At 35.7% G+C, this 25,694-nt stretch overlaps 1 protein-coding gene across 3 annotated transcripts in view; it reads right to left on the reverse strand.

Moving 5' to 3' along the window:
• Positions 1-222: 222 nt before the first annotated feature.
• LOC131436716 (phosphatidylinositol 3-kinase catalytic subunit type 3) overlaps positions 223-25,694 on the reverse strand; it is a 508,878-nt gene continuing 483,406 nt past the window's right edge. For all 3 annotated transcript variants that reach the window (XM_058605589.1, XM_058605588.1, XM_058605587.1), the window contains 2 exons: positions 5,260-5,618; positions 223-5,182 (listed from right to left, as the gene is read on the reverse strand). In XM_058605589.1, the coding sequence (XP_058461572.1) occupies positions 4,737-5,182; positions 5,260-5,618 (805 nt within the window). In that variant the 3' untranslated portion in view covers positions 223-4,736. The remainder of the gene's footprint in view (positions 5,183-5,259; positions 5,619-25,694) is intronic.

Below are 25,694 nucleotides of genomic sequence, written 5' to 3' on the forward strand. Positions count from 1 at the left end.
TTTGTAAAACAATGTAATTTATTGAGAATCATGAAGAAATTTTGTTTATTTATTCTTCAACAAAATTTTATGAAAGAACGTTAAATTTCCATTGAAAACAATGTTAATCAAAATTTTGCTACATGCTGCCATTCTCGAGATACAGCGGTTTAAAAAAAATTCGGGAAATTCTTATTTTTGTAACGATTTTCGGATGTTTGAGTTAAAAAAAACTATTCAAAGTTCGTACACAATATTCGGGAGTCGCATTTATTAAAGATTTCGTATTGTTTAATAACATCTACAATTTTTATACTAACATTACAATTTAAAAATCTAATCTAGTCTAATATCTATTTTATCTACAGAAACTGGAATGAATGAATGGTTTGTGTTCCTTGAATAGTAATTGCTTTTGAATATTGTTCATTAAGATGTTGCTTGGTATTCTAATGTAGTTGCCTAGGAAAAAAAGTTCGTATTAGTTGTTCCTCCTTTTTCTTTCTAGCCTATACGAATAGTTCATTTGCGTTTTTAATGGGATGTTCACGTTCCATAGCTAGACTTGCCCTTGTAGTTAAATACGACATAAAACTACTATGGGGTTGTTCGAATTGTTGACGTAGGACTTCTTAATTAGTGTCAAAATTACTGCCAAAATTTGTTTTGAACATTGAGGTAGCAGTCTTTTATGTTCCGTATAAACTTATTTGTGTCTGTGAATTTTCGCAATTAACTTTTTAAGAATTTTGGTTACCCTGACCGTTTACTTTGTTGGGGTGGATGATGGAAGGTGATGAGCTCGTTCATCCAGCAGTCCATGATTGAGGTCATCCTGCAATACCCTCGAAAATGAAGAAACTGCCGAGTTTCGATTAAAATGTATCTCGTGCGAATTGGGCGGCGCACAAACTAAATCCACAACCGGTCCAAGCGCTGATGTGCATACCACTTTAGTCAAAAACTAACCTCATTTTTAAAAAGTACCAAACTTAAGATGGCAGGTGTTGAACTTTCACGCCAATCGGCGGACTACAAAAGCTAAGTCTACCGGGATATAAGTGACGTTACTTATCCATTCATGAAAAAATGAAAATAACGATTTCCGTTTATTGATAAAATATTGCTTTTTAAGGGGATAAAACCGCGCAAACCCAGCAAGTTTAAGAAGTGTGCTCCGTACTCGAATTATAAAACAAATATTTGTGGTATTCTTATTTAAACGTGGCCGAATGAGGTAGTCATCCGGAAAAAAATTAGGCAAGTTTTGACAATCGTGATGGATGAACGCAAAATCAAAGTTCGTGATATAAGATTTGCCGAGATGGTTAGCATATCAACTGAAAGTGCTTTTACAATGTGTTACTAAAAGATTTCTGCTTGCTCAAGTGACCCTTGTACGTAAAAATCTGGGCATGAAAAAGGTCTTTACCAAATGGGTGCCTCGTTCGCACACAATCGAACAAAAGCAACAACGCATCAACTATCCAAAGAGCGGCACAGTTTAGTCCCAAAAAAAAAGGATTTCTTGCGTTGGTATGAAACAGTGGACAAAACATGGATCTACCTTTTCCTTCGGAGTCATATCAACATTTAAACGTGAAAAACCGTGCAAAAACGCAACTGGTAGCTGGAACAATCATGGCGTCAATGTTTAGATGCTCGAGGTACATTAAATATCGACTATTTTGAAACGGAAAGTGCCATCAAAAGTGATTATTACATTGAGTTATTGATGCGTTTGAAGTGCGAAATCGAAAAAATGACCGAGTGAGAATGAAAAAAAAAACATCTCACAATGCACCGTGCCACAAATCATTGAGAACGATTGCCAAATTTACAGAATTGGGCTCCGAACTGTTTTTTCACCCAACATATTCTCAAGAACCGAGCTGAATGTTGTTTTGTATGAGCGATTTTCTTAAGGAGGGGGGTCGAGTATAAATGATGAAAAAAATCATCATTTTTGCGAATTTTTTTTCAAAACTATCATTCAACAAAATAAATTCAAAATTTTGTATAATAAAAAGCATCACTCGAACAACATTTTGTATTTTTTTCGTGGAAAAATATTATGTTATAAGTCGGTGAAGAGGCATTTTTGAGGACGCTTCTTAAAAATCATGATTTGCGGTGTCCACTGTATCTCAGCGCAGACTAATAGGAAGTGAACAAATCAAAGCAGCATAGTTAAAGCAAAATTTTTTCTAGACCCCAACGTTTCGGTTTGATTTTTTTTAAATTTTTGGTGGTTGTTTAAATGCAAAAGTACGATTTTTCACGAAAAAATCGGCAATTTTGTAGCTGTAAAACCTCCCCATAGTACCAAACAACGAAAAGGAAAACGTTGGGGTCTTATTTTTTATATGTAGAAAGTGTGTGCAAAATTTGAAAAAATTTTGGTGCAGTAATTTTTGAATGACGATGGACACGGACTTTCAAAACTTGCTTTCGAGAAAAACGTGTTTAAAGTTTATTGTGTATAAAATCGAAGAAAACAATTTATTTTCAAGGGAGCACGTAGGTTCTAACATTCTCAATAGGCCATATTTTTTCTTTCGTATTTTCTTATAATGAAACATTTCGAGAATGTTTTATCAAGTTTTTAAGTCAATCGAAGCAGAAATCTTGGGCCTGTTCGCGCAGCTCTTAATTCTTCGTAGTATGAGATCGGCAAAAATAAAGGCCCATAACTTGCTGAGTTTTGTTCTGATAGGCTTCAAAATTTCACAGAATATTCTTGAAATGTTTAACTATCAGAAAATGGAAAGAAAAAAATAAATGATTTTTCAAAAGTGTTATACCCTACCCGCCCCTTAAATGAGAACGCACTCATTCAAGAGCAGAACTCCTATAGAAACCGCGGACTTATGTATACGAAACTATCGTATTTGTTGGATAAAATCATAACAATAGTTCGATCATCAATTATCTAAAATATGTTATATAATATAGAATATCAATCAAAGATGTAGATGTTCAAAACCTGACCGCTGTTTTTACGGTCTTATTTTCTGTATTATGGATTTGTACCCCAATATAGAAAACAAAAACCAGTATAGAAAGACAAAAACGAAATTTTTTTTTATTTTTGTGAAGATATAGAACGGAAAGGTGAGATGTGAAGGTTCATTTGAGCAACCAGACATTTTTAAGTAACTTAACCTTTATTTTCTCCCGGAAGAGGAGCAAGTGCCAGCTTCTGGTAACTTTACCGGTTCGGATTGTAAATGGCAAAAGACCTTTATCGGTACTTTCCGGCATACCACAGACTCGAGTGATTTCCATTGATGAGTTGCTTAAGCTCTACTCCTATGGTACAAGGTAAAAGTTAAGTTACTAAAAAAACTCTGCTTGCTCAAGTGACCCTTGTCACGTCTCACCTCTCTGTTGTATATTTTCACATCCTTGCTTTATTATTCTGCGTTACGAATATTCTAATTATGAATAATACTAATCTAACCATTGTTTATCGATCGAAATTTCAGATGGGTAATTACCCACCTTTGGAATTTTCGGGTGGGTAGTATTACCCATCGTACCCACATCTTTCGCCGGCCCTGTCCGCTGGAATTTATATGACACAGAGGTGGAAATTGTGAATCAAAAACCGAACACCGTAAATTCTTTGGTTATCAAAACAGTAAATTGTATTGGGTAACAAAACTAAAATTGCGATTATGTTTCAAATTGTGGGAAATGAAATTGAAGACCTTTTTAAATTTTAAGTAAAACCAATATAATCTTATCAAAAATGATTCAATCATCCATAATAATATCTACAATAAATGTGTGATATGAAAAGATAATACTGACTATTTTTATTTAATGTGAATCAAAAAATTGCCTATTTCCACCCCATATTAAATATGTATAATATGACCCGGGTTGGCGGTTCAATGCATACGGCGCTGGTTTTACAAGTCAATTGTCATATGTTCGAACCCCGACCTGGAAGAATTCATAGTGTCAGTAGCCATACAATGATGATTCTGTACGCTAAGAATCGGTCTGTTGGTCTGTTGAAACAGAAAGGCCAAATTCCACAAAAGAAATGTAATACCAAGACTTTGCTTTGCTTATAATATGAAGCATTGCTCAGCAAAAACAGGTTATGCGACAAATATGCCGTACAATAGACATACTTTTCTTTGCGTACCCAAGGTAGACTATCCAATATCCCAGTTCGAGACATTCTTGCTTGTCGTGACCTTCCATACATGAAACTTCTTTATCATTTCATAAAGACAATTGGAGTTTCAATTAAATAAATGACCCTTTTAAGACTTAGTTCTGATTCCAGCTCCGTCCATGAGTTCAACCTATAGCTAAATTAGAAAAGAAATTATGTAATGATACAAACAAGCTCTAAATAGTTTATGAAATTATCAACAAAATGTCTGAAAACAACAGCTTATCTTATAATTTATAGAAGTTAATCATTTGGTTCAAATAATAATATAGATTTCATAATTAATGACGAATTACCTAATATGATATTTAAGTAATGAGAGGAATATGTTTTAATAAATTTAAATCCTTTCGTGGTGAAATCATCCGGTCTTTATTGTTGATATCATGACTGTAGGGGAGTCATTCAATTTCATGAAATGGGTATTGTTTTTAGATATTACGAAACGACCGATGCAGTTAGTTGAAGACAATATGAATATTTTTGTATTGAATTTGAAGTTGTATTTTTGTGTTTAATGACCACACTTTAGAATCATCATTCTATGGTAACTCCAAATATAATTTCATTTTCTCCAATATTGAGTTAATTTATGAATTTGCTCTACCAATGCTGGCATAACCGCAGTTATTGATAAGTCCAGTAGATTTTGCAAATGCTGCACAGCTTCCTCGTCAGAAAGATCTAAACGTAAATTATCTTCTACTTTCTTGACAGCCTTATCTGGCTCTAGTGCAATATCTGGAATCGATGCATCTACCATCAAACCGAATAAATTAAGCATCACGTTTGCATGGCGCCTGAGATGTAGAAAAGCCGTGTAGCAAAGTTTTCTGAATTCATGGTAGTGTTCAGAATATATACCACCCATCGCTTCAACCATTTCCTTACTCAGTTTCATTGGAGGAGGCATCGGTTTTGGGTCGCGACCTAGTATGTAACCAAAATCTATATGGAATAGCTTTCCAGTATCTGTCAAAAGCAGATTGTCGAAATGACGATCTCCTACACCTGAAATAAGTTACAAAAGTTACAACAAACACCAAACATTTTGTACATTCTACATTAATTCCACATTCTACATTTACCTAACAAATAAGTTATTACACAATATCCAGCGCAGCTTTTTATATATGTGTCCATAACATCAGCAACGATACCATAAGGACCTGTCTCACACAGGTGATGTTTCCGAAAAAAGTTAAGGATGCTTCCTTCAGAATTTAGTACTTCAGCAACCGTTATTGATTCTATATATTGCATAAATCCATGCTTCGAACTGGTTGCTAAAACACGATATGGCGTGAGTTTTAAGTCTAAGTTTTCTTTTTGCAGAAGTTTATCCATCAATGTTATCATTTGCAAGATTAATTGATCTTGTCTCAAATCGTCTCCATGTTTGAAAATAGCAACGTATTCAGTTGTGTCTGTTGTCAAAAATGTCAACCTAGAAAAAACATGTGTCATAATTTTCGTCTATACGCATAATTGTAGTGTGAGCTGTAAAAAACCTTGTATTATTTTTCAATTAATCTTAAACCATCAAATTTCAACACATCACTTTGGGAAATTAAAAACATAGTTTATATATGAAACAGTTTCTAGTTTAATTTAAAAACTAAATGACATCAAGAAACCAAAATTTGATCGATTTTAAAGAAAACTTTGTTCCATTTAATTCCAGTATATGTCACGAAATAGTAACAGACACAGATACCGGTATTTTTGTGTGCAATTTGTAACCTTCATCAGTGTATAGGTTCAAAGTCTGTTGGAAGAAAAGTGCTGTGTGGTCTCTTTTTGGTTTGGTTTTGAACGGATGTGCAATATCACGATTAAAAACTACTGATATCCTTATTAAATTTTCAGATGGTTGGGATAAAATATTAAGTGATTGTTTTTCCGATAGTATTACTTTTTGTCGTTTATTCAAAATTTACCTTGTTTAATAGGTTTCGTACACCATGGATATTTCTTTTAATAACAGAGAAACACTTCTGTTTGACTTATCATTTAAGAATGAATCTTTTATTTAAATCAATCACTTATTTATATCCTATCCTCTCCTAACTTAGCTAAGTGAGTTTGCAGTATGGATTACTAAAAATCCGGGAGGAGGAGTTAGAACGCGCAGCGTAAATCTGATTTAACCAATGGCATTCGTAGTAACATATCGGCCATTTGAGGCGAATTTGAGTAGGAGAGAGTGAGTAATGTTTCTAGACAAGTGTGCGAGTGTGATACAGAGAGGAGAGGGTGAGAGTAGTCAGGTTAAACTCTCGTGAGTGTCGGTTCGAGTCAGTGTGTTTTCCTGGGTTACTGTTATTCTAGGTCATGTCGTATGGTACTTGATTGAGAGAGGTGTGGGACGTGAAGAAAAGGGAAATGACATAGCTGTTTTTTGTTTGTTTTTGGGTTACATAACGATTTGAAACGTGACGCTGACGCTTCCTTATTTATTGTTGTCGTATGGTCGCGGTGTTTTCGTTGAGTCGAAGTAAGTGCTGACACTTTAATTGCTTCATGTAGGTGAAGTTTATATTTCAAGTGGGTTTCTGGCTTTTCATGACATGTTTCTAGGTTTTCTTATCTGGGTGATTTTTATGGGTTTCTGTTAGGTGCATGTGATCTGGGTAGTGTTAGAGATTTAATGCCAATGTCTCATATTACATCATCCTCCTTTTGGAAGAATGATGTCACGAAGGGAAATCATTCTGCTGTGCTTTAGGGGATTAAGGTAATGATTTTACGTTCTAACTCTCAAACAATTTTAATGTATATTACAATGTTTTCTTATAGTTAAACTAACCGAATTTGACAGTTTTTCTCAGAGAAGCTGGGTAAAACTTCACTTACGATCACGTCAATGATTTTGTTTTTGAATTCTCTCTTTTTTTTGTTTTTGTGGCGTTAAGCTCGGTAGCTGAGTCTTAAATTCTAATAGTTTGATATTACAATTTTGAGTATTTATGCTTTAATAAGTCTGTTTTTGTGGACAATGGTTTTTTCTTTTGATTGTAATTTTTGTATATCGCAATTTGGATCCTGAAGTTGTGTAACTTTTAAAGGACCTATATAAAATGGATCTAACTTGCGTCTATTTTCGTTTTGTAGATACACTATGTCGTTCACGTGTATTTCTATTGGATTGGACAGGTGATCTGTTGTTGATTTTCTAATTTCTTTTTGGTGTATTAAATGTTTGTTTGCAATTTCGTGTGATTTGTGTAGTCGGTATTGTAATTCTTTATTGTACATGTCGAGATCATATATTGGTTCATTTTTGTCTGGGTAATTTTCTTGTGGTAGTCTGGCTTTTACACCGAATACTAGTTCGTAGGGTGTATATCCATGATCTGAGTTTGGTGTTGTGTTATATGAAAATGCGTAATATTGTAACCAATCATCCCAGTCGGATTGATGTTCGTTGATAAAGGATCGCAGAAACTCGTTGAGGCATCTGTGATTTCATTCCAAGGAACCAATTGTCTGAGGATGATAAGCTGTCGAAAATGTATGTTTGATTTTTAATAATTTGCAAATTTGTTCTAGAACCTTTTTATATTCGGTTCCGTTGTCGGTTTTCAACTCAAGAAATTTACCGTAAGTTAAAATGAAATTTTCTACTAACGCTTTAGCTACGATGTTAGCTTCTTTGGTTGGTATGGGTATATATACAACGTATTTGGTTAGTTCACACTGTATGCTTACAGCGTATCTATTATTATGCATTGTTTTGGGTAATGGTCCAACAGTATCGATTGCCACTACTTCAAATGGTTTGTTAGGTGTATTAGTAATTTGTAATTTTTCTTTAGTATGTTTATTAATTTTGTTCTTTTTGCAAATTTCACAGGCCTTGATGAAATTAGCAATTGAACTTTTCATAAATTTCCATGTATATATTTCTCTTAATTTGAGGTACAATCTGTTTTGTCCGATGTGTCCTCCTGTTGGTAATTCATGGCGATTCTTTAATATTGTTTGTATTTCCTGAGGTTTACTAATAAACTTCGGTGGTTTGTAGATAATAATTTGTAATGTTTTGATTGTTTTTAGGACGAGACCTTTAAACATTTCCATAGGTACCATTTCAAATATTTTATCATTGCAAGAGATTGCTACTCTGCTAACTTTTAATTTTCTCATTTCTTCTTCATATTTGGAGATTGCAAACACGAGTGTTTGTCTGATATCTCTTATTTCTGTAATTACACGATGCATCGGTTTTTGTTTCTGTATTCCTTGATATGTATCAATTATAATATGGTTGTTTTCGAAAAAACACCTCATTTTCAATAAGTTTCTTACTTCGCTAGGAGTTTCCGTTGAATAAACAGAGAGTTGATCAAGCTCACTGTTGATGCAAGGATTATTATTTTTTGAATTATTCTTATGATTAGTATTTTTGGTATCATTTAATTTATCCTGTTCTTTTTCCTTTTTATTAGTTCTTGTTTTCTTGACATTGACCTTGTATTAATCATCAAAATACTGTTTGTTTTTAATTCATCTGAGGACATTATTATGCGTGATAACGCATCGGCTTCAACGTTACTTTTACCTTGGATATATTCTATATAAAATTCAAATTCCTCTAAATCTAACCTCATTCTAGTTAATTTGGAGGTTGGGTTTTTCATATTAAATAGAAATACTAACGGTCTGTGGTCCGTTCGTATAGTAAATTTGCGTCCGTATAGGTAGGACTTAAAATAATTAATTGACCAATGTATTGCTGTCAATTCTTTCAAAATTACTGATTTATTTTTTTCTCCGATAGTGAAACTTTTGCTGGCAAATGCTATAGGTAAATCATTGCCATTAATTATTTGTGATAGAACTGCACCACATCCTACGTCTGAAGCGTCTGTGGTTACGATAAATTGTTCGTTAAAATCTGGGTATTGTAGAATCTTTGGTGACATTAGGAATGATTTTAGAATTGTAAATGCATGTTGGCACTCTATTGTCCATGAAAATTTTTGATTTTGTAGTGAATACGACTTACTTTACTATGGGGTGCCATTTCAAAATTTACCCTCTGAGAGAGTGATAAGTTTTTGATCGTGAATATTTCTTGTTGTATCTAACGAATCAACATAATTTTTTCTACATGCCATCGGAAATATGCTCACAATTTTATGATAAAATTTTCAGTTGTGTGACATAATCTCAAATAGTTCAAAGTTAAACTTTTCTGAAATGTTTGGTATAAACGAGTATCAAAGAGGATAATTCATAAGGCGCGTTTGCCTTTCTCGTATTTTGAAAGCTCATAGCTCAGTGATCTGTGGAAGGATTTATATAATCTAACTACCAATAGAATCGAAATTTTTCAACTTAAACGTGTATAGCAAAAGCATTGAAGTATTTCAATAGCACATTATTGAAAAACCTGTCTCATTTGACCCATGTCAACACCAGCCAATCAGAACGCGTTCTGAGGAAGAGTACAAAGTAACAGATCGGCTGAAAAGTTCGTATCGTTTCTATGAGAGGGCGCCACTAGAATTAAATCCATACAATTTTCAGTTAGTACCGACCTTCAAAAGATACGTGTATCAATTTGACAGCTGTCTGATTATTAGTTTGTGAGATATTGCATTTTGAGTGAAGCTACTTTTGTTATTGTGAAAAAAATGGAAAAAAAGGAATTTCGTGTGTTGATGAAACACTACTTTTTGATGAAAAAAAGTGCCGCCGATACCAAAAAATGGCTTGATGAGTGTTATCCAGACTCTGCACCGGGCGAAGCAACAATTTGTAAGTGGTTTGCAAAATTTCGTACTGGTCATATGAGCACCGAAGACGATGAACGCAGTGGACGTCCAAAAGAGGCTGTTACCGATGAAAACGTGAAAAAAATCCACAAAATGATTTTCAATGACCGTAAAGTAAAGTTGATCGAGATAGCTGACTCCCTAAAGATATCAAAGGAACGTGTTGGACATATTATTCATGAATATTTGGATATGAGAAAGCTTTGTGCAAAATGGGTGCCGCGTGAGCTCACAATCGATCAAAAACAACAACGAATTGATGATTCTGAGCAGTGTTTGGAGCTGTTATATCGAAATAAAACCGATTTTTTTCGTCGATATATAACAATGGACGAAACATGGCTCCATCACTTCACTCCGGAGTCCAATCGACAGTCAGCTGAGTGGACTGCACGCGATGAACTGAACCCAAAGCGTGGAAAGACTCAACAATCGGCCGGTAAGGTTATGGCGTCTGTAGTTTGGGATTCGCATGGTATAATTTTCATCGACTACCTTGAAAAGCGAAAAACCATCAACAGTGACTATTATATAGCGTTATTAGAGCGTTTGAAGGACAAAATTAGAAAAAAACGGCCTCATTTGAAAAAGAAAAAAGTTTTGTTTCATCAAGACAATGCACCGTGTCACAAGTCGATGAAAACCATGCTGAAATTGAACGAACTGGGCTTCGAATTGCTCCCTCATCCACCGTATTCTCCAGATTTGTCCCCCAGTGACTTTTTCCTGTTCTCAGACCTCAAGAGAATGCTCGCTGGTAAAAAAAATTAGAAGCAATGAAGAGGTAATCGCTGAAACTGAGGCCTATTTTGAGGCAAAGGACAAACCGTACTACAAAAATGGTATCGAAAAGTTGGAAGATCGCAATAATCGCTGTATCGCCTCTGATGGCAATTATGTTGAATAATAAAAACGATTTTGGCAAAAAAATGTGTGTTTCTATTAAACGATACGAACTTTTCAGCCGACCTGTTATCTGCTGCTGTACAACAAATCGTTCGAGAAAAATGTTCCGAAAAGTGGTGAATATCGTAGTGAGTTCCTCAATTTGGTCCTTCTGAATGCTAGAAACGAATCCCTACAGCATATTGATAGTTTCTTTCAATAAATTATGCAAATCCGAAATGAAATAATCGAAATTAAAATTTTGTATGCGGCTATTTTTATAGCCGTTAGGACCGCCCATTAGTGAAAAAGCTACAAACGAAATCACGTAAAAGAAAGCTCCTAACAAAAATTGAATCAGTTTGATTTCTATCGCCAATGCGAGCAGGTGTATTTTGTGCTGTTCGCAAAGCAAGTTTCGCTTCCGATAAAAGCGATTAAGTCACAGCTGCCAGTCATTTGCATGGATGAAAAAGCAACGGTGGAGAAAATTACAAAAAAATCAGCCGTTCCAATTTAAAAATTTAAAGTTAATTTGGTAAATACGTCTGGTTTGGAAGCGGTTACCTGTGATTCGTTTTGGCTAGACGTTTTGAAAGCATTTCCGTGTGGAGTTCTAACTGATCCAAGTTTTACGTGCCGGTAAACCCCGAGTAAACTCTACCAAAAGTGATTGGTTGCTTGCTTTGTGTGCGTATCCATTATCGTCGCTGACAGCAGCTTCATCGACTTCGTTAAGTTCTTCGGTATCCATCGGCGTGTGCTACGAATTTGAAGAGAGACGCAATGGATAAAAAACAATGCGGCGAGTGCCAAAATGAGATCAACGATCTCGAGCCCATGCGATGTGGTTTTTGCGATGTCTTTTTGCATATCAACCAAACCTGCTGCGGCATCAACACTAGGGGTTTGAAGGAAGCTTTTGCTCTCGGCAAAATTATGCTGATATGCACCAAATGCAGGGAGGAGCTTCAAGGTCGTAGCATTCGCGCCTATATTGATGATCAACGTCAAGTAACTTCCAGTGAGCCACCTAATTCTAAGAGTTTGTTACCTGATTTAACAGCTCAAGTACAACAGCTTTCGGATGCGGTGGCTGTCCTGAACGATAAAATCATTAATATAACGGGATCAGTAAACCAGCCCGAATGGCCTAAACCGGACAATCCCACATGGCCTAGAAACTCAAAACGCCGTCGTGTGGATGAAACGACTACCATTCAAGCCCCATCCGACCATGGAACCAGTCAGATCGATTTTAATGATCTTTCCGTGTCTTCTGTTAGTACCAACGTGGAAAAGTTCTGGTTGTACCTTTCAGGGTTGAACCCGTTAGTCTCGGACAGTGACGTCCAGAAAATCGTCGCTCGTTGCCTGGATTTGAATGATCCAATCAACTTAGTACGGCTTGTACCAAAAAGCAAGGATGTATCTGGCATGTCATTTGTGTCCTATAAAATTGGACTGAATCCTGACATGAAAACAAAGGCACTGGACCCATCGTGTTGGCCGGTTGGATTACTGTTTCGGGAATTTATTAACCAGCCAAAAAACTTCGACCGGCGAATGTCTCCCCCCAGCTCGAACAGTTCGTAAGGAGGCACATTCCATTGCGATGCACTGCGGACGGTGGAAACCCTAGGGTTTCCACCAGAGGCGAGTATTTTTGTTTAAATCCAGATATTCCAGCACTTAATGACAACGCGTTTCAGCATGGCGATAACGATAATCAAATCTGGATCTATTACCAAAACGTACGAGGTTTAAGGACAAAGGTTGATGATATTTTCCTGGCTACGCATGACTGCTGTTACGACGTCATCATTCTGACGGAGACTGGACTCGACGACCGAATAAACTCGTTACAACTGTTTGGAAACTCATTTAACGTGTTCCGTTGTGATAGGAGTCCAGAAAATAGTAACAAAAGGAGTTTTGGCGGTGTTTTGATCGCCGTTTCACAAGCGCACTCGTGCTCATTAATCGAAACTGTGAATGGTCGTTATCTAGAGCAAGTGTGTGCTAGTGCCACCGTGCGAGGCAGAAAACTGCAGATCTGTGCTGTGTACATTCCTCCCGATAAAAGTCAAGACGTTGGTATTATTGATGCGCACATTTGTTCTGTATCGGAGATAATCAGTAAATCATCACCTAATGATATAGTCTTGGTGTGTGGTGATTTCAATCAACCACGCATTGTGTGGACGGATGGAATCGATGGAAATATAAATTCGGGTTTCTCTCAGCTCACCGCTGCTAGCACCGCTTTGATCGACGGTATGGACTATTTGAACCTTTCCCAAGCAAACAAACAAAAGAATCACAACGGACGTATTCTCGATCTGGTTTTTGGCCCTTCCGAGCAGCAATTGAATATAAATAATTGTACTGCTCCACTGCTACCCGTTGACCTTCATCACCCTCCCTTGACAATATCGTTTTCAATTAATTGTGATGAAGATATTAGTCGTGCTGCTCCTTTGAATAAACCGAGAGCATTAAACTACAGGAGAATTAATTTTGATGCTTTGATTGAGTTTCTTCGAAACATAAATTGGAAACCTCTCAAGGAGCTCGATCATGTGGATGATATGGCTGTGCAGTTTCGAGATCTTTTGTTGGAGTGGCTAAACTTAAATTTGCCTTTTGTAAAGTGTGCGATTTCTCCTCCGTGGGCAAATTCTCGTCTTCGAGCTCTGAAACGTGAACGGAATTCATGGCAGCGTAAACACCGTCGTTGGCGTTCTACTGAAACTAAGAAAAACTTCAAAAAGTCCAGCGATGAATATCGTTTACTGAATACCGGATTGTACAAAGCTTATGTTATGCGAGTGCAGAATGACTTACGACGGAACCCAAAAAAATTCTGGAGCTTCGTCAACTCGAAACGAAAATGCTCGTCAATTCCTCCAAACGTTCGTTTTGATGGGGTAGAATCCACTTGTACATTTGATTCTTGTGAACTGTTTGCAAGTTTCTTCGCATCTGTTTTTGCTAACAGTACCGCCTCTGCCACGCAGGCTGAAACCGCCGCAATGGACGTTCCTGTTAGTCTAGTGGATTTAAGCACATTTGAAATCACTCCGGATATGATCGTCACCGCTGCAAAAAGGTTGAAAAAATCATACTCTACTGGACCTGATGGTATTCCAGCAGTAGTTTATAGTCGATGCGTCCACGTCTTGACTGATCCTTTGTGTGTGATATTCAATAAGTCGTTCGAGCAAGGCGTATTTCCGACAATCTGGAAACAGTCTTATATGTTCCCAGTATTCAAAAGTGGCGATCGCCTAAATGTACGAAGTTACCGTGGTATAACCAGTTTGTCAGCAGCGTCGAAGCTTTTTGAATTGGTAGTTAGCACTGTCGTACTTTCCAAAACTAAAACGTACATCTCTACTGATCAGCATGGTTTTATGCCTGGACGATCGGTGAACACGAACCTGTTGGATTTTACATCTACCTGTATCACTCGGATGGAAGAAAAATCTCAAATTGATGCAATTTATACTGATCTGAAAGCAGCGTTTGATCGAATAGATCATGAAATACTTGTAACAAAATTATCCCGACTAGGCGCTTCGAGAATGTTCGTTAAATGGCTGAGCTCTTATTTATGCGACAGAGTGCTACGTGTGCAGTTAGGCTCGTGTATTTCTTCTCCTTTCACGAATAAATCTGGTGTTCCTCAGGGTAGTAACCTAGGTCCACTATTGTTTGTGCTGTTCTTTAACGACGCTACTTTACTACTTGGCGTTGGATGCAGACTGGTTTACGCTGATGACCTGAAGCTGTATCTGGCAGTTCGGTATATTGAGGACTGTGTTCGTCTCCAGGAACTTTTAAATATTTTCGTTGGCTGGTGTAGAAGAAATTTTTTTTTTTTTTTTATAGAAAACTATTTATTGGAATATGAGTTAAAATTAAATTATTAAGATTTAAATTGGGTGTTCAGCCACAAGTGGTGACTTTTCAGCCCTATTATATATATATATATATGATTTGGTTATTACCATGAAGACATCATTTGCTTCCGCAATTCTGAGATTTTTGTGTAGGGAAAATTCTAAACCTACTTGTATTGTGTAATGGGGAAAAGGAACTTATATACTAACTTACTAACTAATACAGAGAGCGAATCGATTCAATTGAAGATTGCATCGATTTTTGTCGGAATTTGCTTATAATATTATGTGACATTACATCTAATGGTTCTATATTTGTGAGTCTGTGTAACTCATTTGTACTAAACCAGGGAGGACGCTTCAGAATCATTTTCAGAATTTTATTCTGAATCCTTTGAAGCGTTTTCTTCCTGGTGGAACAACAGCTTGACCAAATTGGTACCGCATAAAGCATGGCTGGTCTGAAAATTTGTTTATAAATTAACAATTTGTTTTTTAGACAGAGCTTAGAATTTCTGTTTATAAGAGGATATAAACATTTAATATATTTATTACACTTTGCCTGGATTCCTTCAATGTGATCCTTGAAAGTGAGTTTTTTGTCATACGTTAAACCTAAGTATTTAGCTTGATCAGACCATGTCAATTCTAAGCCATTCAAATTGAGAATGTGATTATTGTTTGGTTTTAGAAAAGAAGCTCTTGGCTTGTGAGGAAAGATAATTAATTGCGTTTTTGCTGCATTTGGTTTAATTTTCCATTTTGACAGATAATCACTGAAAATATTTAAACTTCTTTGTAGGCGACTGCAGATCACTCTTAGATTTCTACCTGTGGCTAACAGACTTGTGTCGTCACAGAATAGCGATTTCTGACAACCAACGGGTAGATTTGGTAGATCAGAAGTGAAAATATTATACAAGATTGGAGCTACACTCGAACCCTGCGGAACACCGGCTCGTACGGGTAGCATTTCAGATTTACAATTCTGATAGCTAACCTGAAGAGTACGATCAGTTAAATAATTTTGAATCATTTTGATCAAATAAATAGGAAACTGGAAATCAGACATTTTTGCTATTAAACCTTTGTGCCAAACACTGTCGAATGCTTTTTCTATGTCTAGAAGAGCAACTCCAGTGGATAACCCAGAAGATTTATTTGCTTTTATCATGTTCGTTACTCTGACAAGTTGATGAGTAGTTGAATGTTCATGACGAAATCCAAACTGTTCTGGTAAAAAAATTGAATTCTCATTTATATGAGTCATCATTCTTAACAAGATAATTTTTTCAAAAAGTTTACTGATAGAAGAAAGTAAGCTAATTGGGCGATAACTTGATGTTTCTGCTGGGTTTTTATCAGGTTTTAGGATAGGAATTACTTTAGCGTTTTTCCATCTTTTTGGGAAGTAAGCTAATGAAAAACACTTGTTAAAAATTTTAACCAGGAGTCTCAAGGCAACATCGGGAAGATTTTTAATAAGAATATTAAAAATTCCATCATTACCAGGAGCCTTCATGTTTTTGAGTTTCCTAATAATTGATTTAATTTCATCAAAATTCGTCTCAAAAATGTCATCGTGTGATAACACTTGGGTTGAAATATGATCATACTTCAGTGAGACTTCATTTTCAATAGGACTCACAACGTTTAAATTAAAATTGTGGACACTCTCGAACTGCTGAGCTAGCTTTTGAGCTTTTTCACCATTTGTAAGAAGTATTTGATTTCCTTCCTTGAGAGCAGGAATTGGTTTCTGAGGTTTCTTAAGAACCTTAGAAAGTTTCCAGAAAGGTTTAGAATATGGTTTAATTTGTTCAACTTCTTTAGCGAAATTTTCATTTCGCAAAAGAGTAAATCTATGTTTAATTTCTTTTTGTAAATCCTTAACTATGTTTTTCATAGCAGGATCACGAGAACGTTGATATTGTCGTCGACGAACATTCTTCAACCGAATGAGCAGTTGAAGATTGTCATCGATGATAGGAGAATTTAATTTAGTTTGAGCTTTGGGAACTGAAAGATTTCTAGCTTCGATAATATAATGATTCAAATTATCAATTGCTGTGTCGATGTCCGCAGAATTTTCTAAAATAGTTTCATGATCCACATGATTTTCAATGTGAGATCTGTAATCCAACCAATTAGCTCTATGATAGTTGAAAACAGAACTAATTGGATTAATTATAGCTTCGTTGGAAAGTCTGAATGTTACTGGAAGATGATCTGAGTCAAAGTCAGCATGTGTAATCGGTTCACTACAAATGTGACTTTGATCTGTTAGAACCAGATCAATTGTAGACGGGTTTTTCACGGAAGAGAAACAAGTAGGATTACTGGGATGAAGAACTGTAAAGTAACCAGCTGAGAGTTGATTATGAAGTATTTTACCATTACTGTTATTTTGCCTACAATTCCACTGGACATGCTTAGCATTTAAGTCCCCTATTACGAAAAATTTCGATCGATATCTTGTAAGTTTTTGCAAATCGCCTTTAAAGAAATTTAATTGTTCGCCGGTGCATTGGAATGGCAAATATGCTCCAGCGATGAAATAAATTCCATGAATGGTTTCAACTTCGATTCCCAAGCTTTCAATAACTTTAGTATTGAAAGAAGGTAAAATTCGATGTTTAATTTGCCGTTGGACAAAAATGGCAACTCCACCACCAATTCCAGTAAACCTGTCAAATCGATGAACCACATAATGTGGATTACTTTTCAATTTTACATTTGGTTTAAGAAAAGTTTCTGTCACAATGGCAATATGAATTTTGTGAACTTTGAGAAAATTATAAAATTCATCTTCACTCGATTTCAAAGATCGAGCATTCCAATTTAAAATATTCAAATAATTATTTAACATCACTGTTAAATTTTAAATTCATTATAATATTATTTGCAAATTTCCATCCGATTTGAAATGCTTCAAAAAGTGATGAAGTCGAATTCATTTGGATGATCATTTGAAAAAGTTGATCTTGTAGGTAGATCATTTTATTTTCAGTTATATCGCCTAAATCGACTTCATTTAAAGAAGCGAATGGCATTGAAGGAATATTTGTAGGTAGACTGCCATTAGAAGAAGATGATTTGGCCGGTCTACCTATTAATAAATTGTTTTCGTTAGAAGAAGAACTGCAAGGCGGTCCTGTGTTTTGATTATTTACATTAGAAGAAATAGGTGATAGATTTCTACCTAATATACCAGCATAACTGACATTAGAAGAAGATGATGACGAGGTCGATCTACCTGTCAATAAATTGTTTTCGTTAGAAGACGAATTGGCAGGTGCCTTAGAAGAATTTTCAGGTATATTCTGTAAATTTAAGGTCGTTGATTTGACTTGTTGTCTAAGCGAACGAGCGTTTAAAATTTTTTCTCTGACAGGACATTTCAAATAATTGGATTTATGATTTCCATTGCAATTTGAACATGAAAATTTATCAGTGGTTTCATTCATTGGACAATCGTCTTTCGAATGCGATTTACCACAATTCAAACACCGTATATCCATATGACAATTTTTGGTTCCATGACCGAAGCCTTGGCAACGACGACATTGCGTTAAGTTTGCAATACGATTATGCCGTTTATAATGTTCCCAATGAATTTTAATGTGGGAAATGAAACGTACTTTTTCTAAAGTTTTCAAATTGTTTACATCACTTCGATTGAAGTGTATTAGGTAAAGTTCATGGGAAATTCCAGAGCGTGGTTTAGAAGTACCATTCGCTCTTTTTTTCATAAGTATTACTTGGGAAGGGGCAAAACCAAGCAATTCTTTTAGTTCATTTTTAATTTCATCAATACTTTGATCATTTGATAATCCTTTCAAGACAGCCTTGAAGGGTCTGTCTGATTTTATATCATATGAATAAAATTTATGAAGTTTTTCGGACAAATATCGAATAAGACGTTCGTAATCTTCCAATCCATCCACCAAGACTCGACATTCTCCTCTTCGTCCGATTTGAAATGAGACTTTTACTTCCGGGAGAAAAGTAGAAAGCTCAGTACGGAATGCTTTGAAGTCGGAAATCATCACCGTCACTGGTGGCATAGATTGATGTTTCTTCCCAGAACGACAAGCGTCCATTTTGGGAATTTTTGAAGAATTTTCTTCTATGTCGCTACAATCGGATTCAGGAAGAATCTCGTAAATATTGTTAGACGGCATAGGATCAGCGGAAGGGAAATCCGTCCGTTGTCTTTTATTTTTACATTCAGATTCTATAAGATCGTGAATGTTATTAGAAAAATGTTGAATAACGGATTGTGATTTATTCCGTATTGAATTATTTTTAGCCTTAGGCTTGTTGCCTTTCCGGTTGGACGCAGGCATTTTTGAAATTAATGAAATTTTAAATTAAATTAACTAGGCTAAATTAGTCTTCGATTAGACTCCTAGCTAGCCTTAAAAAAGGCTGATTAATTTCTTAGTTACTCTAATATCACTCTTTGTATCACTTAGTCACTCTAATATCACTCTTTGTATCACTTAGTCACTTAGTTAGTGATTCAGGTAGCCTTGAAAAAGACTGAAGCCTTGAATCAATGAAACTCTAGGTAGCCAGAAAAAAATTCCAGGAGCCAAGAGCTATACGCGTGCGGTGCGAACGACTGTTCAACACCGACTGAAGAAATTTTTTAATTATCAGTACCGTGAAATGTCAAGTTATAACATTCCATCGCAAAACCAACCCCATAATATTCGACTATCAAATCGATGGACAAACTCTTGGAAGAGTCGACGTTGTCAATGACCTCGGCGTTTTGCTGGATGCTAAGCTTACCTTTAACCAACACCGATCAACTTTGATTTCCAAAGCAACACAACAACTCGGCTTCATAGTAAAAATTAGCCGAGACTTCGAAGACCCGTACTGTCTAAAAGCGCTATACTGTTCGTTGGTGCGTCCATTACTCGAAAATGCGTGTTTGGTTTGGAGCCCGTATCAACTCGTTTGGAACTTACGAATAGAACGCACCTCCCATGGCAAAACCCTCTGGATTTACCACCGTACACTGACCGCTGTCGTCTGATTGGCCTGGAATCTTTAGAGCGACGAAGAAAGATGCAGCAAGCGTTACTTGTGGCTAAAGTAATCAATGGCGATATTGATTCACCAAAATTGTTATCTCTTCTTGACTTCCGTGCTTCTCAGCGATCTCTACGCTCGACGAGTCTACTTCAACCAAGATTTCATCGTACTACTTTCGGACAACATGAACCAATGACAGCATGCATACGTGCATTTTCCAAAGTTGAGCATCTCTTTGAATTTGGTGAGCCGACGCACAAGTTCTCACAGAAATTATTAAGTGTATCCTTGTTATAAGTTTGTTCGTTGTACTTCGTGTTATTCATTAAGACTTTTAATTGTCAGATGGATTATTTTAACAAATAAACAAATAAACAAATGTCAAATGATGTTTTTTGTATCTTCCAACCTTCCGGGCGACGCCGTCTGGTGTATTACTTGTATTCGGTTTCTGTTTTCTGAGTGCTCAAAGTTTTCAGTGAGAGAGTCGATTTCGCGTAGTCGAATGAAGAAAACAGCGATTTAGAAGCAAAATTTTCAAAAAGAAGTTTATGTTTCGCTTATGTTATTTTCTCCAATACAACATCGTATTTATACCTGCCAATATAGGACCGCCCATTAGTGAAAAAGCTACAAACGAAATCACGTAAAAGAAAGCTCCTAACAAAAATTGAATCAGTTTGATTTCTATCGCCAATGCGAGCAGGTGTATTTTGTGCTGTTCGCAAAGCTAGTTTCGCTTCCGATAAAAGCGATTAAGTCACAGCTGCCAGTCATTTGCATGGATGAAAAAGCAACGGTGGAGAAAATTACAAAAAAAAAAAAAAAAAAAAAAAATCAGCCGTTCCAATGGCTCTAAAAGTTTTCTAAAGGACTATTAGGATTTGTTGTTCGCAAATCGAAGGTAAATATCCTCAGTTTAGTGCAAATCTAGAACAGTTTGGTTAGGTTTTTGCACATTTCGCTGTGTGAAATTCACAGTAATCTAGATCAAGTGAAGCCTAAATGTGGAAAAGGGGAATGCTTGCATAATTCATACAATTGATCAACTAATTGATATTCGGAAGTGTTAAGGAACATGTCACTTGTTTTCGTATTCACGACATCCAGTTATGTCTCTGACATTACCCACCCGCCTTTTTTCTTTAATAATTGGTTTGATGGGTAAGCTATGGTTGTGAAATTTGGGACGAATTTTCTGTAATAGTTGCAAAAGGCAACGAATCTTCGCACGTCGTCGCTACTTGTTGGTGTAGGATAATTTTTTATTGCTTCATATTTGTTACTATCTGGTAGTATTCCTTTATCTGTAATTTTGTGACCCAAATATGTTACTTCTGTATTAAAGAATTTACACTTATTGAGGTTTAGTTTAAGATTGTACTTCCTAATACATTCAAAAACTTTTTCTAAATTCTGAAGGTGGTGTTGGATTGAACATCCAACTACTATAATATCGTCTATGTATACAAAAGCATGCTCAGGTGTTAATCCTGACATTGCGATTGTCATCAATCGTTGAAAACTGTTTGGACTGATTTTTAAACCAAACGGTAATCTTTTAAATTGAAAGTGACCGGATTGGGTCGAAAATGCTGTAAATTTCCTAGAGTTTACTTCTAAGGGTATTTGATGGAATCCTGACATTAAATCCAGGGTTGTAACACGGAACGCCCGAAATTAGCTCTGCGCCTAATTCGTATTACTGTTTTTGAATTAGTTGATTTTAACAACAAAATTTTCAAAATAACTATAAAATTAGTTAAAATTGTGAATTTACTTTGCTAAAAAAAAACTCTTATTTTTAGAGAAAGAGTTTAGTTGGCGAATATCCTGGCCACAAACCAGCAATATTTCAATCCAACACGAAATTCTCATTGACAACTAATTTTGTTTTTAAAATCAGAAAAATTTGTTACTATTTATCTATCACCGTCATTACTGAAGGACAGCACAAAGAAAACAAAAAAGAAATGGGTTTTATTAACAAATTTATTAGCCAAAATCTCATGAGAAGTGTCAAAGCAAAACAAACCATTAAAAAGCTAAAAAGGACAGTCTTGTTGAAACTGCTTGCGAATTGTTTAGATGTTTTTCGCATGTGTTACGATATATCGATATATAAATTTCTAAACCGAGTTGTAAAAATGACGTAAACTCTTAGTGACAAGTGCATTTATTCAGAATTTGTTCGCATTTGAAACTATTGTGCGTAATAATGTTTTTACGTGGAACAGTGAAGTAAGTTTCGAATGTTGCATTCTAATTGTGTATGTCAAATGATGTTTTTTGTATCTTCCAACCTTCCGGGCGACGCCGTCTGGTGTATTACTTGTATTCGGTTTCTGTTTTCTGAGTGCTCAAAGTTTTCAGTGAGAGAGTCGATTTCGAAACAAAGAAGAAAACAGCGATTTAGAAGCAAAATTTTCAAAAAGAAGTTTATGTTTCGCTTATGTCTTTTTCTCCAATACAACATCGTATTTATACCTGCCAATATAGAAAAGACTACCGCGACTGAAATATTTTTTGGTAGTAGTGTGCCATCTAGTGGCTAGTAGTCATTACGGTGTTAATGTTTTTTTCGGTGACAGTGCGCCACATAGCAGCAAATTGCCGAAGCCAATTCAACCATTTATGTTGGTTGAAAACAACGTTTTATTTTTCTAATTCAACTAAAAAATTAGTTGAATTGGTGAATTCAACTAAAAAATAGCCATTTCAACGAATATTTTATTATTATTAAGGGAATCAGAAATAAAAAACCTAAATTAGCAAAAGTAAGATTTTTTTAGTTGTCTCAAAAAATAACTAAATAATTTTTTCGCCAAAATGCTGATTTCGGTCTTTCCGTGAAAATATTTTGCTTTACCAAGCTGGTCACTTTACTGCCCTATCTTCCCTACAGCACATAACTTTGTGCCTGACCTAACTTCTGCCCTAACTTCTACGGTAATCAGTTCTACCGGTTAACCGACGGTCGAACAAGGTTCTAGTTAGAGATGTCCTGCGGCACAAGCCACCTCTAAGTCTAGATGGAATCTATAGTTTGCAGCACCTGCGTAACAAATGCTACACGCTTATAGTCTTTGGGGTGGAGTCCTTCGTCCAGTTAGTACCGTCCTGCGTTACAAGCCGATACTAATTCCGGTCGTCTGGTTAATCTGATTCCCCGCCTGCGGTACAAACAAGGAAGTAGATCGACCAACGGATGCAAAGTGGAAAAAAACCAACGACGAGATCCGATGTTCTGGGTCCAACAGTTGAACCAAGAAGCCCCGATAAAATCAAAAACCGACCCTTTTTTGAGTATAAAAGGTATAAGTATATGTACCTAACAAAAACCTATATTTATATATATATATATGTCTGGTAGACTAACTACCACCTACGTGAATTCACTGCGATCGCGTCGCTTATGTACATAATCAATTAATTCGATCGGTGATACAGTTTTTTTCTGGCTGATGCAATATGTTGAAATAGCCAGCCGTGGGCATTACAATGACTCAACTGTTCTACTGCCTGTACTAGCTAAGATAAAGATTTTTATGGAAAAATTAGGGCTGCTACAATGTAAGTAAATGTAAGAATTACTTCTGTATGATTGATGAATATCGATACACTGTCATCATCGTTATCAGTTATTACTCTACTGGTCTACTGTCTGTACTAGATAAAGATTTCTTTGGAAAAATTAGGGCTGCTGCATAAGTTGCCGGAAATCAACTACCAATCTCCATTTTGCATTATTGTTTTCTGATTTTTTCGGGACTAGTGAAATTGGATTGTTATAGGGTGCTACGGATGGTTCGATTATATCATCTTTCAACATTTTGTTTACTTGTGTTGCAATTTCGTTGCTTTGTGAGTGAATAGTTTTGTAGTTTGGAATGCATACTGGGACTCTATCGCTCAGTTCAATATTTCGTGTATAAAAATTGTTTGGCGAAACTGGTATCAGAATAATTTGAAATTAATTTTGGCAAAATATATCAGAATAATTTGAAATTAATTTTTCCAGGCTGTTTTTAGCGTATATAGGTACATTGTTTAAATCGAGTTCAGTTAGGACTTTGTTTTTTCTACTGAAATTTTTTTGTGTTTTATTTTTCAAAATCGTATATTTACTCAAAGGTTCTAAAATTGGTTTGAATTCTAATTGACTGACATCTATGGGTTTGTCAGTTGTATTCATAAATTTTACAAATTGGTTTTGAGGTGAAATAATTGTACTTGCGCAAAATAACCCTTGTTTAATTTCCTGTGAGTGTAGTACCATGTCCTCACTGATATTTAAATTTTGCATTCTTCTGATAACTTCGCATCTTCCTGGTATAATGTAGTTTTTATCAATTGTATCTTGAATCGGTATTGCTATTGGAATATTATTAATTGTAAAGTTTAACATCCAACATTCATAATCTATTAGGCATTTATTAGCTGAGAGGAAATCTCTGCCTAAGATGCCGTCTGTAGAAATAGGAAAATTTGGGCTTACTAGGTGGAATCTGTGTTTCATAGAAACTTCGTTGTTAAATATTAATTCTGTTTCTGTTGACGCGATGGTTTCTATCTCGCCAACAGTAATGCCCGTAATTTTAATTTTGTTATTTATATTGATTGGTTGTTGTGGAGATATTTTGTTTGCTTTAAATAATGATATATCTGCACCTGAATCTATAATAAATGTGCATATCGAATTTGTCATTCTTATACCTACTTTGATAAAATTAGCGGCGTGTATATTCATGGTATACAAGGTCTTTCTTAAAAATTTTGATTCATTGAGTATTGGTTATTATTTTGTAATTGTCCGTACTGACGTGGTATTATATTTACATTATCATTTATAATATCGTTGTTTGTATTGTGGTATTGTATATTTAATGTTTCGTTTTGTGAGGCATTTTCTGTCTGTTCCTCGTTAGTTAATAATATTCTGTTATTTCCGTTCCTTCGGAAATTTTCGTCGTATTGACCTCCTCTGCGGGGTCTTCCACGGTAATTAGTTGTATTCCGCATATTACCTTCATATCGGAATTCTTGATTATTTGTATTAAAATTATTATGGTTAAAATTATTATTAAAATTATTATGGTTATAATTATTTCTATGATTATGAAATAATTGCTTTTGTGCATACCTATTGTATTGCACTGGATATCTGGGTGCATTATATTGTCTTGCCCCTCTATTAAAATTATTCATACGTTGTTGGTGCTGTTGAACAAAACGTGTGTGCATTATTTGAGAGTGAGTGTCTTCGTCTGTACCCAACTCTTGTGCTTTCTGGTTTGCTTCTCTTATGTTGCGAAATTACCAGCTTTGAGAATTATTTTTAATTCGGTGTTGTTACACCCTTTTATTAGAGCGTTTACCCCTATCTTAGTGCTCGTTGATTTTGCAACTGGTAGTGAGATTTTTTGCTCGACATAAGTGTTTTCGAGTTTCGTGCAGAGAATTTCAACTTCCTCGCAGAAACTGTTTATTGAGTTTTTCTGTTTTAAGGTGTTTATTTTCGCTATAATACTTTCGGGAGTGGTCGTGATTTTACACCTTTCCTCGACTAGTTGTATCAGATTATTGATTGTATTGACTGTTTCAGGGATGCCTTGTCTGGCTTTTCCGGACAGTCTGGTTTTTAGAAATTTTATTGCCATGGCCATGTGGTCTGACAGAACTTACTCATTCAGCAATCTAGCTGAGTCAATAAATGTGTCTAGGTTCTCGGGAGAACCGTCGTAAGGTTGGATAAGAGCCGTCGCCTGACGTAAGTCAAACGGTGTTGCTGTTGTTTGCGTCATTGTGTCGTTTTTGGTTGCTCTAATGAGTGTGATTTTAAATTTTATTATTTCGCAAATTTCGTCTGTCCACAGTCTCGTATTTTTTACTAAGTTGTGG

Source organism: Malaya genurostris, chromosome 3 (assembly GCF_030247185.1).
Source record: "Malaya genurostris strain Urasoe2022 chromosome 3, Malgen_1.1, whole genome shotgun sequence".
Taxonomy (NCBI): Eukaryota; Metazoa; Arthropoda; class Insecta; order Diptera; family Culicidae; genus Malaya; species Malaya genurostris.